The 15,452-nt window shown below is 37.0% G+C and overlaps 1 protein-coding gene across 1 annotated transcript in view; it reads left to right on the forward strand.

Moving 5' to 3' along the window:
• The first annotated feature begins 4,246 nt into the window (after nt 1–4,246).
• Nucleotides 4,247–15,452, forward strand: part of neb (nebulin) — a 269,812-nt gene continuing 258,606 nt past the window's right edge. Inside the window, exon 1 of the mRNA XM_052025719.1 lies at nt 4,247–4,306. Coding sequence (XP_051881679.1) covers nt 4,247–4,306 — 60 coding nt within the window. The remainder of the gene's footprint in view (nt 4,307–15,452) is intronic.

The raw sequence follows: 15,452 nt of genomic DNA on the forward strand, positions 1-15,452 counted from the left end.
TTCGGGATCAAACCTGAGGCTCTGTAGCAGTAAAGTAGCATTGCTAGAAATGCTGCCGTGCATATGTACTAAATATGTCTTCTCTAACATTTTAAATTTATCTCTTACTCATTTTTTATATTATTGCACTTAAGGAAATGCCATTTCCTCTCTAACTACTCTCTTGAAGTTGGACTCAAAACTACACCCATTCCTGAACTATTCAATCAATGTTATTATGCTGAAATTTCCTGCCAATCTTGTTAGAATATACCTGAATGCAAAATAGGTGTAAATGAATGTAAACCATTAGGTCCCACAGTATGTGGCCAAACAACAGCTTATATACTTTCTCTTGGTCTGAAAATGAAAGTTTCAACCATCATTTTGAGCACATCATTTATCAGAAATAGCAATCAGGGAAGCTCTTCAATTTTGAATGTGACCTATTTATGTCATAAAAATTCATTCACACGAATGTAAAATACTACACAGCTCTCAGCAGGGATAAATAAGAACAAAGTTCAGTAAATTGCAGTTGAACTTTTCATCAAATGTTGCAGATGAGTGGTCACTGACCTGAAACAAAACTCTTTTTCACATGCTTTTTCACTAGGGTAGGGACATGTTTGGCACAGCTTTGTGGGCCAAAAAGCATGAATTGTGCTATAATTGTTCTATGTTCTATGTTCTATGCTGCAGGTGTGGCTTGAGCTGCTGGACATTTCTAGAATGTTTATTTCAGATTCCAGAATATGCAGTGTTTCCTCCTGAAAATCCACTCAAGCTTTGAAGAGAGTGTCAAAGCAAGGCCAACAATCTTGTACATCTTAGTCAGTAGAGAGCTGTTATCAAGGGCAGAAATGTGTGTGGGAAGTGTAATTGATGGACAATTGTGAATGACCAAAGAGACTTGGATGTAATAAATTTGTAACTCAATTATAGCTTAAATCCTGTGAGCTTTTGGTGCCTTGATTGCACCTGTCACTGGATACGAGAGTGAGAAAATGTAAAATGGTGGCAGTATAGCCACTGCTTCAGGATGCTGAAATGGCAGTCTGAAGAGTTTACTGAGGTATTTTCTGTGAAAATCTTTGGGATCAGGTATTTATAAAAGAAAGCTCTGCTAGAAATATGGTAACAGGAATTTTGGAGGTGGATCTGCAAAGGCACATTTATTCATAAATGGCAGTAGTTTTAGGATTGCAATTTATTCTCCTTTTCTCTCTTTTCACCCCATTGCATGCAATAAATCAGTTCTGGCTGAGGAATTAATTAAGGTGAACTGCTGTAACCTCTTGGCAAATTTGCTCTGTAACCAAATGCTGTGAGATATTGAATAGCAACTAGCAGAGTCTAAGATAGAGGTTTGTGATCTGCTTGACTCTCCACACAGCATCTTCATTGGATAATCCAGCTGATTTGCAGATAAGAAATTGCATGTAGTAATTGCCTAGTAACCAAACACAAATAATTACATTGTCTTCCAGCTACTCTTGTTTCACCACTACTACTAGAGATACGAAAAATAATTATTCTTTAAAATATTCGTAGATGCGTTTTAAGTTTTAGCAATGCAGAGCTCAAACAATAAATGTGTATAAATTAGCCTATTTGCTTTGTAAGTTACCAGTAAGAATGAGCTTTCTTTTTGAATAGTTCACTTGTTGTAGCAGTGGAAATACACATTAGCTCCCTGACAATGTTTGCCACTAAACCTTGGTGTTTCTAGAAAGAATTTAATAAGTAACAGGAATTCCCATCTTGAATTACTTCAGTGACTGCAGCAGGAGTAGCATTAGTTAGATCCTGGGATGTTTTATTCCTCTAACTTAGAACCATGGAACTGCTGCATAAGTGTAATGTGTCATTGCACATAATACATTAGAAGTGTTGATCCACTTCCTAAATTCCTGTCACCATATTTCTGACAGAATTTTGTTATGTAACCACCTGAGAAACATTATGGGAAGTTTTCCTCTATTAGAGAAGTTATATAAAACCAGTAAATTGAGGATTAAGCAGTCAACTGAAGAATTAGTTCATAGTTTCAGTCAGTTGAAGTACCCACAATCCTATTCCTGTGTGGATGACAGGATGAAATAATTCACTATAATATTGATGTTATGGTTATTTCACTACCTTTTAAAGTCATTGTACAATGTCAAATAGTATAAGCCAAAAGATAGTCATGAGTTAATATACAGATTGAGTGGTATTGATGAGAAGCAGCTAATTGATCTTATATGAATTCATTCTTACAACGCCAATTGTGATTGGAGAAACAGGAAAGATACTGTAAATGGAGTAGAATTTAGGATGAAACTATAGAAAGTATGAATCTTTATGTTGGAAGCTGATGGTGAGAGGATGTTTCCCCAGCCTGGAAAGTGTAGAATTGGGAGGCATGATCTCAGGATAACGATTTAGGAGTGAGACATGGAACTCTATTGCTTAGGTATATAAATTTTTGATACTTTCAACACCAGAAGGCTTTGATTGCTCAGTTGTTAGGTATATTCAAAACTGAGAATGATAGATTTTTAAACACAAAGGGAATCACGAAGACTGGTTATCAAGTGGAAAATGGATGAGATAATGAATGGTGGTGAAGGCACTGGGGAGTTTTGGTTCTGTTGTTCCTTTTATGTTCTTAATAGAGAAATTCTGAAAATAAATGTGACAAAATGCACAGAAGGAAGGAATTTTTCAGTGGAGGGTGAATGAATATGGGATATGGTTCAACATTTCTACACATTCCTGCTGATTAACAAAATCAGTTGATTCTATTAAGGTTTTCTGCATTCCTTGTAAAGTATATGATGATATAAGAGTTGTTTCCATCCATGGGTAACAGCACTGGGGGCCAATACAGCTGCAACTGCAAAAAATGAGCATTCATGATGGAAAATAAATGTTAAAAATTCCAGGCATTGTTCTTTACAAGTTCTTTGCTTTACCTTCTAGGCAGATGTTAGTAACAGTCAATTACACTTTCAAACTGTAATAGAGAAAACCTCCACTGTTGGTGATTAGAAAAGAGATTGGCTCAGATAGATCTCCGGCCCTAAAGCTTCATCCATTGAATTTGTATTGTCTGAGATCATTCAAGCCTTTGGCCTGTGACACTAGTGTTTCTCTGTGGGTTTGCTGAACAGGTGGTTGTTACAGGGGTCACTAGATATATTTAGCATCTGAAACCCGAGTAAAGCCCTCGCTGATTGGTCTACTGGTTCACAGGATAATTTAGACACTGATGCAGCCAGTAGCTCTTGACCAGCGTTTCTTGGGAGGGGAGCGCTGGGGAGGCTGTAGCTGCTGGGGAAATTTACCTGTAAAAATAACGGGTAAGATTTGGTTATTTCTGTCTTGATTGTGATTAACTGTGCGTTTGTAAGGTGGCACTGCTTTTAATCTGTGCTTCAGTTATTTTACAGTTTGCCTGGCCAGGATGGATTAATTGGATTCTTGACCTCTGTGTAACATGCAGTAAACCTTCTCTTATGACTCTGGTTTTATGATGCTCTCCTCTTGGTATACAGTCAATAACAGCTTCTGGTTCTGAGTTTACTGCAGTAAGTTAACCAGACCCTTGGTTATTTTCTTTAGCGATTGGAACTTTCAGTAAAAGCTAAACAGCCTGTGTTCCTAAATTTAACCATGGGCTCTGGTTGCCTCAGAAGGAATTGCAACTCGGCAAGCTAAACTAAACCATCCAATCACACAGTAGTATTAACTTATGTGATACATAACTCTAAGCTGAGTAACAGCTGTTGGAAATCCTCAGTGGTTGATCGAGACATTTCCCTCTCTTTCCCCATTACAGAGCCACCCACTGTGCCCTGTTGTTGGCCGAACAAACAAATCATTCCTTGGATCAAAATTGTGCATTGACATCAGTAGAGTTTCAGTTTATTTAATCATTTGACATTAGCGCCTAACCTAATTTCTCCCTTTTCTTTATAACTATAAAAGAGTTGCAGAAAAACTGAAGGGAACAGATTCTTACAGCAATTGGATAGTGCCCAGTCTCATTTCTGTGAGGTCGATACTTATACTTAACCGCTGACGTCTAACAAGTATTTTTGTGCATGGTATGTCTGCCATTAGCTATCTGTCTTCCTAGATCTATATGTTGGGCTCCTCCAAACTTGCTTCTTTACTGACACTATTGCAGACCCCATAGAAATAACTTCCATTTGTTTATCCAGTTTTTGTCCCATGTATTATTTTTTCCATTTGGTTTAGAATCTGACAGACAGTAAAAATGGAAGAAGAAGAAGAATATGAAGAATATGAAGAGTATGAAGTGGAAGAGACTGTAACGGTAAGAAATGGAAATGATTACAGAAATGTGATTACCTGGAAAGAAATCAACAAATTCACATTCTCATTGCAATCTTGATCTGATAGCAAGCACTTAAAAATAATTTCCAGTGATCCATTTCACCAACAATTACAGGCATATTCATTTCAATAATTAAATAAACTTCATGGTAATCTTTTTTGTTAAAAATGGCAGTAATAACCAGGTATTTGACCCACTGATTTATCAACCTTTTTAAACAGATTTAGCATTTGAAGTGGGCTCATGAAAGTAATCAACAGCAGACAAATGTGTCCAAAAATTAACTAACAAAAATATTCCTGTTATCTTTACACTGAATAATTTTTGTCTTTAACCAAGCCCTTGAGTGTAAGCACCTCTTAAATTGAACCTTGTATTTTATATTGAAAGATTTAATAAGATTAAACAAACAAAAAATCCTTCTGCCCGCAAACTTAACAAAAAAATTCCCTTAAGATATTCTACTGGTAAACTAAAGCACAAAGCTACTTTTCCTCTGCTTTCTGTGATATCATTCACTGCTATTTTTTCACCATGCCAGAGTCTGCTTTGGCTGTCAGCACTTATCAAAGGCATGCTGAGCTCACACAAAAATGCAGCATCCAAGTTCAAACAGGCTGAGGAGTCAATTCTCTAGCTGTTGGTAGGGCAGAAAGTCTTCTGACAGATTTGTGTCAATAAGATTTGTGTGTAACTAAATGGTTTGCATTATCTTTATATTTTCCTTCTGGTGTTGCTTTCATCTGGAGCCACCATTTTGAAACCAACATGAATTGTTTATTAAATACTGAAGGCTAACTATGGGTATTATTGATCTCACATCAGTGACAGGCTTATGGTGAATAATTAGTATTGTTAGGAATATTCTATTAAATGTTAGTTGTAGACGTTGCTGGTTATAATTTATATTTTAGCAGTTTCCTGATTTACTTTTCCTTATCTTCTTGGTAAACAGTCTCAATACTTTCAGTTAGTAATTTTCTATCATTTTGGATTTTGCTTTGTCCCACCTCGTGGATCACTCATTGACAACAAGAACTATTTTTTTTCTATTAATATCCATTAGATTTGTTCCATCTGTTTAATTATATCACTGCTAGGGATTCTCTCATAGGGGCTGTCAGTCCTTGTGAGATGAAATTCTCTTAGATGTTTTGCTTTAATGAGAAATCAATTCACAGATAGTATTTAAGCACTTGGTGATAATGTAAAGTTGTGCTTTATGGAAGGGTTAAAACAGGTTAGCCAGAATGTTCCCACATTTCACTCAGTTATTAAGTGTACGGTTTAAGGTAACATTGAGCCAAATAGACTAACTATATCATTGGTCAATTTTCAGTTTAATTCAGATTAGACTTATAGACATGGAGAGATACAGCATAGAACAGGCTGTTCTGTCCATCTGACTATCAACCACTCATTCACAGCCATCTAGATAAATCCTATTTTATTTATTCTCCCCACATTCTCATCAATTGCCCCCAGATTCTATCACAACAGGGGCAATTCACAGAGACAAATTACCTACCACCTACATGTCTTTGAGATGTGGGAGAAAACCCACATGGTCACAGGGAGCATGTGCAAACTTCACATGGATAGCACCGGTGGTCAGGATCAAACCTGGGTCACCAGCAATTTGAGCAGCAGCTCTACTGGCTGTGCTGCTGTGCTGCCCATGTTGGTTTCTTCCATTTGGCTAGTGGTCAGTGGTAGAGCACTTCAGTTGATTGTGGTTACCCTGGTTTAGGAAATGAGAAAATACACCTGCATGTTGACTTCTGATCACTATTCAGCCTCTCCCCTCTCCCCACCCAACCTTGAAAATCAAAAAGCTACAGCTGGAAATCTGAAATAAAAAACAAAATGTTGTAAGCACCCAAGCAATCTAGTAGCACCTATGGAAAGAGATATATAGCAAATGTTTCAAGTCAGAATTTGTGGTCTTTGACCAGAAGCATCAACTCTTATTTCTCTTTCCACAGATACTGATTGACCTGCTGAGCGATTACAGTGTTTTCTGTTGTTACTCTTTACTGGAAGATATGTATAGTTATCACATGATCAGGCTTATTGGTAATACTTCTTACAACTGAAAAGTTGGCTAATACGCACTGTGTACATTTACACCTTTGCAATGGATATTTGAGCTAGTTACAGTGCTGAATATGGACCTGTACCTCAACGTCAGGGGAAGAAAAGGTGAAATTAGGACAAAGTAATTAATTCCCCTCCCCCCTCAACTTCCACTGCTTCTCTCAAACTAGTCACTGCTTCAGAGCTGTAACTCTTGCTAATTTTCACTCTCTTCCCTTCAGAAATACTAAAGGAAATTGTAACATCTCAGCTATTGCCTTACAGCGAGATTAGATAACATAGCATCATTAAACATTGCTCTGAACTATACCTAAGCAGTCAAAGTTGCTGCTGCAATGGGTTTGTTCAAGTTACCGTAATGAAAATCAGTGAGCATTTTTAGTGGATTTGATAGTGTGGCTGTTTCCTCTGGTTCAAGAACCAAAAACGTGAGTTATAGTCTCAAGATGGGCCATTTGGGGTTGGTATGAGGAGAAATTTCTTTGCTCAAAGGATTGTGAGCTTTGGAATTCTTTCCCTAAAGGGCTGAAACTGCTCAGTAAAGGAGTATATTTAAGAGTAAGACAGCAAGGTTTTTGACATTAAGAAAATAAAAGGAAATGGTGACTGAGTAGAAAAGTGGAGATGGTGTAGAATATCCGCCATTGAATAGGAAAGCAGCTTGTGGGACGACATGGCCCATTCCTGCATCTATTGTTAATGCTTTTAGGTTCTTAATATAGCCCTCCAGTGGTACCAAGCTACACCATAACCTGAAAATTGAAAATAAAATTAATTCAGTACTACTCACAACACAATAAGGGAATTTCTCTTACCCGAGAATGTGGATAATTACACATTCTTAAAATGTGAAAAATGTCAAATCTCATTTTTTTTCTAAATTTGAAGGGATGAATAAATTCTGCTTATTGAGCTTTTAAATGGAATTTATATTGGTTAACTTATGGATTTTGCCAAGGCCACGTTGAAATCTTCTACAATAATATTGTTTGTCATCTTGAAAGTGTCATAACTAGCTTGGAATTTGTGTCGAGTTCCTTATAATATACCATTCAATTTCAGTGTTAACTGGATGAAACAGTAAAATAAAAACATTGTAAAAGAGTTATTGCATTGTAGAGTACCTGCATGTTTATATTTAAAACAATCTTTTTTTCAAAGTACTTAAATTCCCTATCTGCCTAAAAATCTTTGTGAGGAATTTAAAGCTGTCATTGGGAAAAAAAACTTACTTTGTAGCTTTGAAATCAAAATTAAAAATAATTTATTAACTGGGAATATTGTTATTCTGCTGTTGATGTAGGATAAATTTGTTATCTTTTTGATTGTCTTACTGGATAGAACAATCTCATTTCATTTCATTCTGCATGCATTGTTTAACATTGCTGTAACTAAATGAAGGTGTCATGAAGCATTTCCTGTGTTTCTAATACAATCAGTGCACATGGTACTTTGTCATTTACTGGTCTTCCACACCCTTGTTACTAATCTCATACAATCTGCTTCCCAGCTCCATCCTCCATTGTTCAAACATTAAGCCAAACTAATTCACATTATAACCTATGAAATGGGCAATAATGCTTATGTGGTTATAAAGTTCATTTGGTGTAATTGAAAGCTAAAGCTGTTTTCATTGCCATCATTGTGAAGAGTTGCTTTTCAAATACGCCCCATTTGTTTCATTTTGTCGTCATCTACCTGAAAATGGCCAAATTCCAGCTCTGGTGAGAGTCCATGAAGTCTTGTTAAGTATTTGAATTAGAAATTATAGGCTGTTATACTGTTTCAGCTCTGAAAATCGCTGGGTGATCCTAGTCTTGTGTAGGAAGTTTAAGTTAGCTCCAGGCTGGCTGTAATGAGCTAAACCTACTTAAATAGATCAGAGAACACAATAACAACAGGTTCAAAATGTATGATGTGAATCAGGTAACACTATAGGGTTTGGAAAAGGTCACTTGAGCAGTTTATTCATGTATCCCAATACTGCTGTTGACATCATGATAAAGCAATGGTTGCTGTAGATGATTTTCGTGAGATATATAATAAATTAAACGTCATTCAACATGACCATAGTAGAATTTTGGGAAGTTTAAAAATCTTTAATTGAATTAAATATAACATTATCTTCAGAAAGAAGACTTTATTTCTTGCGATTCTGAAATACTAAAACAAATTTACCTAGAGATATGTTGTATATAATTTTGACCAACTTTATAATTTTACATTTATCCAAGAGTGTGGTTGAATTGGTTTACGTTCACTCCCTGTTTCATTGTTTGTCCACTACCTCCTTCCACTGGCAACTGATTTCCATAACTCCCCTTCTCTTTGATTACATTTCAAAGTCAACTTCAGTGACTAACTGGTGTGGAAAATCATTCCTGTCACTGAGCCATTTATTCACTCTGTTCTTTCCGGATATGTAACACACCTTAAGCATGGCAAAACAATTCCCGGGAAATGAACATCCAGTTATATGAAGAGATTTGAAAGCCTGAATCCTTTTGAAGATGAAGGGGAAATTTAACAGAGGTTTTTAAAATTATCAGGCATTTGTATGGAGTAGGTGATGAGAGTGGGAGGTCAATAGTCAAAGGAAAATGAATTAGGATAGTTGGCACAAGAATCACAGGAGAGATGAGGGGAATTATTTTTTGTTATGATCCAGAAAGGTTAGTGGAACCAGATTAAAATAAAAAGAAAAAAATCAAATCTTTGGAAAAAAAAATCCAAGGAGAGTAAGACTAATAATTTAGATTTTTCAATGTGTCAGCATAGACACGGTGGGTCAAATGGCAAATGCTTCCCTGCATTAGGTTTTGTACAAATGGTTTCAATATTGGTAAAAGTCCATCACATCATTTTAAAACATGTCACCTATATAAGGCATAACTAAGATGTAGTGATTAGCATCATCAATTGCATGTATTACAAATGATCACAAAAATGAATATTTAGCAATAGTATGTTAGAAGCTGCTTCTTTCATCAGTATTATTTGGATATGACAGCATTGTATTAATGTTGTTACACTCATAATCACAGGCATCCATCTATAATAATTTGAACTCATTTATTATGACCAAAATATGAGGCTTTTTTCAGCCCATTGGGTCCATTTCAGCTCCCAGCAGATCAATCTCTTCCATTCCATTCTCCACCTCCTGGTTCCTTGTAACTTAGATATCCTGAAATGCCTATCAACTTCCCTTTCATTCTTTTACCACCCAAGGGGTAATTTACAGTAGCCAATTAACCTATTAGCATATCCAAAGGAAACCCACCCAGTCACACAGAGGGGAAATGAAAACTCCACTCAATAAACACCTTAGTTGGGATCAAACCCAGATCCCCCAACCTGTGAAACTGGAGCCAGAGCTGTCAAAATTAATTTTGAAAATCTTCTGGGAGTAGAATTGGACAATCATGGCAAATTTCTAACACAGAAGGAGATTGAGGGTTGAAGAAGAGTTATCTAACTTTACCCCACCTTCCAGCACTGGAGGAGACAGGTCTTCAGGTACACACAATGTACACAAAAGATGCTGAGTTGTAAAATCTCACCTGCTTCACTAACATCCTTCATGAGGTACCTACTGACTCAACTCTTCAGTCTTTACTCTTTAAAGAATATGGAGATTACTGGACGAGCAATCTAGGGACCTGAACACAAATCTCACCATGACAGCAATGGAATTTAAATTCAGTTATAATTTAGAAAAATATTTAATAGCTCACGTGGTAATGATGACTGCAAAAACTACTTCATTGCCTTAAAAAAAGTCATTTTGTTCACTACTGACCTTCAGGGGAGGAAATCTGCCATCCTTACCTGGTTTGTCCACTATGAACTTCCAGACCCACCCCTTGTGATTGACATTTAAAAAGCCCAGCGATTCACCACCACCTCTTCAAGGCCGTTTAGTGAAAGTGAAAAATTGCTGGCCCGAGCAGTGATGTCCAGATACTGAACAGCAAATAAGTAAAAAAAACCTAAGTTGAATGGTAAACCATTGAAAAATTGCAGGACAAGGAAAAGGCATTAATTTAGCAGTTTCCACTGCTTTTGGATGTCCCAAAGCACTTCAAGTCAACAGAGTACATTTGAGAAGTAGTCATTATTGCAGTGTGGGAAATGCAGCAGTTAATTGGTGCCCAAAAAACTCCCACAAGCCAACACTGAAATGCATGAACAGATAATTTATTTTGGTATTGTTTGCTGAGGGAGTATTCTGAGCAGAACATGAAGGAACACTCCACTCTCCTTGCTCAGGTAGTGCCAGGAGGACTTCAACATCCAATTGAGGAGCAAGATGATACTTTAGTTTAGCCCTCTTAAGAGTGCAACATTGATATGTCAGCTTTGGTTAGATGTTCAGATATCTAGAGGAAGACATTATAACCTAGAAACAAGAATGCTGCAACAGACATCTGCATAGGGTGTTCTAGAGACTGGCAATCAGTATCCCAGATGAAACTTTTATATGAATTGATATTGTATTGACAGAAAGCAGGAGAAGGCATTAATGAGAATATAAGATTCAATCAGTTGTTCATAACATTACATTGAAAGTATAACAAGGATAAAGCCGTTCAAAATTCTCACTGATACTTATCCTCTGCAGAACAGTACTTTTGATCCCATGAGGCCCATTTTGCTTTATCCACAAATCAGTGTGAAAGAAGAAGAACATATTTTAGGACTATGAGGGAAGTGTAGGGTCTGGGTCTAGCTCCATTGCTCTTGTAGAGAAGTGTAAGCATCTGAATGGCCCTTTCTGTGTTGTTACTATTCCATTATTTATCCTCTGATTCCAGCAACTGTCACCTTATTCCAACAGTTGACATGCTCTCTGCTCTAGGCAAGAGGAAATCTGGAACACTCTCCCCCAAAAACCTATTGATGTGAGGTCATACAAAACTTTCAAAACTGTATTTATCATTAGATCAGCGTATTAATCAATATGGAATAAAATAGGATTAATGGAGTTATAGAACAACCGTAATCTAACAGTCTTGAGGATGATTCCTGCTCCTAGTAAATCCTATGTAAATCGATTCAGTTATACAAATCTAAGCATTAGCTGGAATAAAAAGATGTTAGGCTATTTTAAACTGCAGGATTTTTAATGGACTCACACAGAGCTGGAAAATAATTGGACAAAAATAAAAATGATAACATTTTGGTTTTGATTCTTCATGGGATTTGCCCCATTGTAGTATTATACTCATGGAGGTGAGGAGGTGACAAAGGGAAAAGAGATTACAGAGGTTAAGAAGGTAACAAAGGTAACTGCCTATACAGGCATGCATGAAGCAGCAGCTTATGTGTGTTCCTGATATGGGCCACTGGGCTGACAGATCAAGATCGCTAAATTGCATGAGAATATGCTGTTGTATGTTTTATTGTTTTGTTTTCATGATAAAGATCAGAAAGCACAATTATGCAGCCTGTTACTGCTGCTTGCAAGGAGACTGAAACTCCAGTCTTTGTGCCAAATGACATGTGATTTGCTGATCTTCAATTTACCAGAGGGATCAAAACTGTGAACCAACCCTTAGCTTTTCAGGATGGAGGAGACAGCTGCTGAAAGATCAGGTTCTAAGCAGAATTAAGCAAATCGGTCATGCCTGGATACAGCTCGTAATCATTACTGTCTTCATCATAGCTCCCTCTGTGAGTAATTCAAAGCAAGAGCCAATCTGATTTATGTCAATCCAGAACAGCTCAGTGAGAATCCAAGTCATTAGTGAGGACATTTGCCCACATTACTTGTTCTAACTGCAGGTATTATTGAGAATCCTGGAGAGGCACTGGGAGCTGCTGGAACATGTATCTTGTTTATTCAGCTCTAACCACACTGCACATATGCTATACATTCACATAGATTCTTCTGCTTAATCATTTTTCATGTATTGATATTTGCAGATTTAACCTATACACAGGTTTTCTGAGTCACTTTGATCTTCACAAAGGAACTTGCATTATTGGCATTGTATCCATGTCTTGAATTAAAAAGGTGTCACTTCTTAACTCCCTTCAATAGAATGTTGCATTGTTCCTTTGACACTCTCCACTGGAGCAATTTCTGGAATGCACCGGCAATCATATAACTCCAATATTCACAACTCCAATAATCCATTATCCAGTGGTTTGGAAATCCCATTGGATTGACTTCGACACCTGGATCACCATGTATAGATTCTGGCACTCCCTCTGACATATCGGAAGCCTGGTTCTTGTGCTCCCTTTAAACTCACTGATGCCTGGTTCCTGTGCTCCCTTGAAACTTACCTGGTTCTGTTTCCCTTAAAACCTACTGCGTACACTGGAAAATTTATTATACGACTGTATTGCGTAACAAACAAAAAAAGTAAATTAAAAGTGTGTTGGAGTATTAATTGGAATCGTCTGGAAAATCTGGCAGCAGCTAAATCCTGAGGGTGCTGGATTAATGGAATTTAAATGCAGCTCTTCCTCAATTTGTGAATTCAAGTAATTCACATGATACAAATTCAATTGTTTTCTCTTGATCATTGTCTATTACGGGACCAATATCAGCTCTTACTCCATAATCTGAAGTATCTGACATTCTTGTACATTCTGGTCTGAAATATCATCTGCAATAATTTCATGCCAGTAGTTTTGGGTGGAAGTAAAAATCATTAATTTTTAAACATTTCAAATTCTCTTTGTCCACATTCAACTGAGCAAATGCATTGGGCAGTTCCAATTTGGCATCAAGATTCTGTAAGGTAGGAAATTGCTTCTTGATTCAATGTCACCTTTTAATCAACATATGGCAGATCAGACTTTGTCCACTTTAGATACTATTACATTTGGGATTTCCCAGTTATTCTGAATTGTCTTTACCAAAACATTGTTTTCTAATTTATCTAACTCTTCTTCCAGTTTGTGCATCAACGGGTATGGAACAAGTCAAGGCTTACAATAGGTACATTTTGTATCTAACCTGCTATGAATATGGTATTGTGACTCATTGTACCAATATAGGGACACCGGAAACTTCATCCTTTCTTTCCCAGTAGCACGTCTCTGCGTGATTCTTGGTCTAATTTCAATTTTCTGAGATGAGCTGTACATCAATGTTGATTAACTAGTTTAATCAACCAGAACCATCGGTAGTTCTACTTTCTGACCGTTATGACTCAATAAACATTTAATCTGGCCTATTCTTTAATATCTTACTGTCCTCTTTTGTTAAGGATACTTGGCAGAACTGATTTAGTTATGTACCTTGTTCATTATTGAGCAATCTGCTACCATTTTGATATTCATGTCAATGCACTGATCATTTAGCCACACTTTTGTCTTGAAGTCATCTTGAACTTTGCCACTGCTGCTGGCAGCATAAATGTTATATACTGTATACTCAACTCTCCGTTTAACATTGGCTTCAATGCTGTTTAGATCTCCTGTCTGTCTTCCGTTTGTGGATACTTGCCTTCTGTGAAGAAATCCACTACAGGAGTTGTCTTGGTTCACTAACTTGGGTTCAGTCTTGTGCTGAGCATATGTGCACTTTTCTTCCTGGTAGTTAAAACATTTTGCCATTTTAAATTGATATACCTGTGATGAATGGCTCCCGTTACATCTACAAAAGCAGCTCATGTCAGTCTCACCATCTGCTGTGGAGTTTGTTCTGGAACTCTAGCTGACATTACTGCTCTGTAATGGTAAACTGCAGTTGTAATTGTACTTTGCAATAAGATGAAATTCTTCAGCATCCCTTCCATAAAAGTTGCAATATTTATACACAAGATAAAATGAGATTATGTGTGCTTAATAACATTGGTTCAATTCACTCATTGATCAAACCACAAAACAAATATGTTGCATAGTGCAAGGTCAAAAAATCACCAAAAAATCAGAGTTGAAGTACTGAGAGTACCTTCTGTAAGGCTATATTCTCACAGGCTGTCTCACCTGGCTTTTGATTTCCAGCTCCAAGTATGTAGCCCTCCGCAATTTCAAATGGTATAAGATTGAAACTATATTGTTACTTAAGTATTATTTTTTAAATGAAACATCTGTTCCTTTCTGTGATGTTAAAATATTTGCTAATATACTGTATGTTTTGGAACTCATTTTGGAATAGTTTCCTTGTACTTCTGCATACTGTCACTTTGCACAGGCCTACTTTCATCACCATCATCACTACTAATTTCCACTCTGTTATCTGCTCTACACCTTCATGCTTTCTATGCATAAACTGAAAGGCTCATGCTCCTGACCATATACTCCCAGGCTAGAGTTTGAGCAGGTATTTTGACCTCTTCAGATACCATTTCCGACAAAATGTCATGTCACAGCAGAACACACAAGCTTACTATTTAGGGCTTGGTTCCTTCACTGGCCACAACCTCTGAGTCATCAAACTAACTTCAAAAGATTTTCTACCATGACTTTCATGTAGCTGAAATTGTCAGGAGTTATCCTGGCACACATAATCTTGAAATGGCTTTTGTGGCTGTACTGCATTTCCCTACCAGAGTTGTGCCAGCTTTCATGCAAAGGACACAGCTAGGACTCTCTCAAACCATGCTATTTCCACCTCATGCAGAGATTGGCTAATATTCTCTCTCGTGTCAAGACTTGCTGGTATTCGTTCAGGGCAGCAGTTGTTATGCTCAGTGATGCTGTTCTTGCCTCAATGTACTGCACTGCTCACCAATACTGTCATCTCAAAGCCTTCTTAGTTGACACAGAATCAATTTTTTTCTTCTTGCTTCAAGTGAGACCTGCTCTTTATGTCCACATTTCCAACTTGTATACACACATTATTTGTTCTACTTGAGGGTAGTGGCAGTAATATTGTGAAGCATGGGGAAATAAGGAGAGCTGTGCACCTTGTTAATTCAACTCTCTAGAAACACTATGTAAATGCAGATAAACCATACATTTACATACGCCAAGACACATTTCTTGTCACTTATGGCAGGTTAAGAGATTTAATTGAACTAATATCCAATTCTAAAGCAAAAATCCTCTGACAACTGTCCCAGTA

This window comes from Pristis pectinata, chromosome 1 (genome assembly GCF_009764475.1).
Source record: "Pristis pectinata isolate sPriPec2 chromosome 1, sPriPec2.1.pri, whole genome shotgun sequence".
NCBI classification, from domain to species: Eukaryota; Metazoa; Chordata; class Chondrichthyes; order Rhinopristiformes; family Pristidae; genus Pristis; species Pristis pectinata.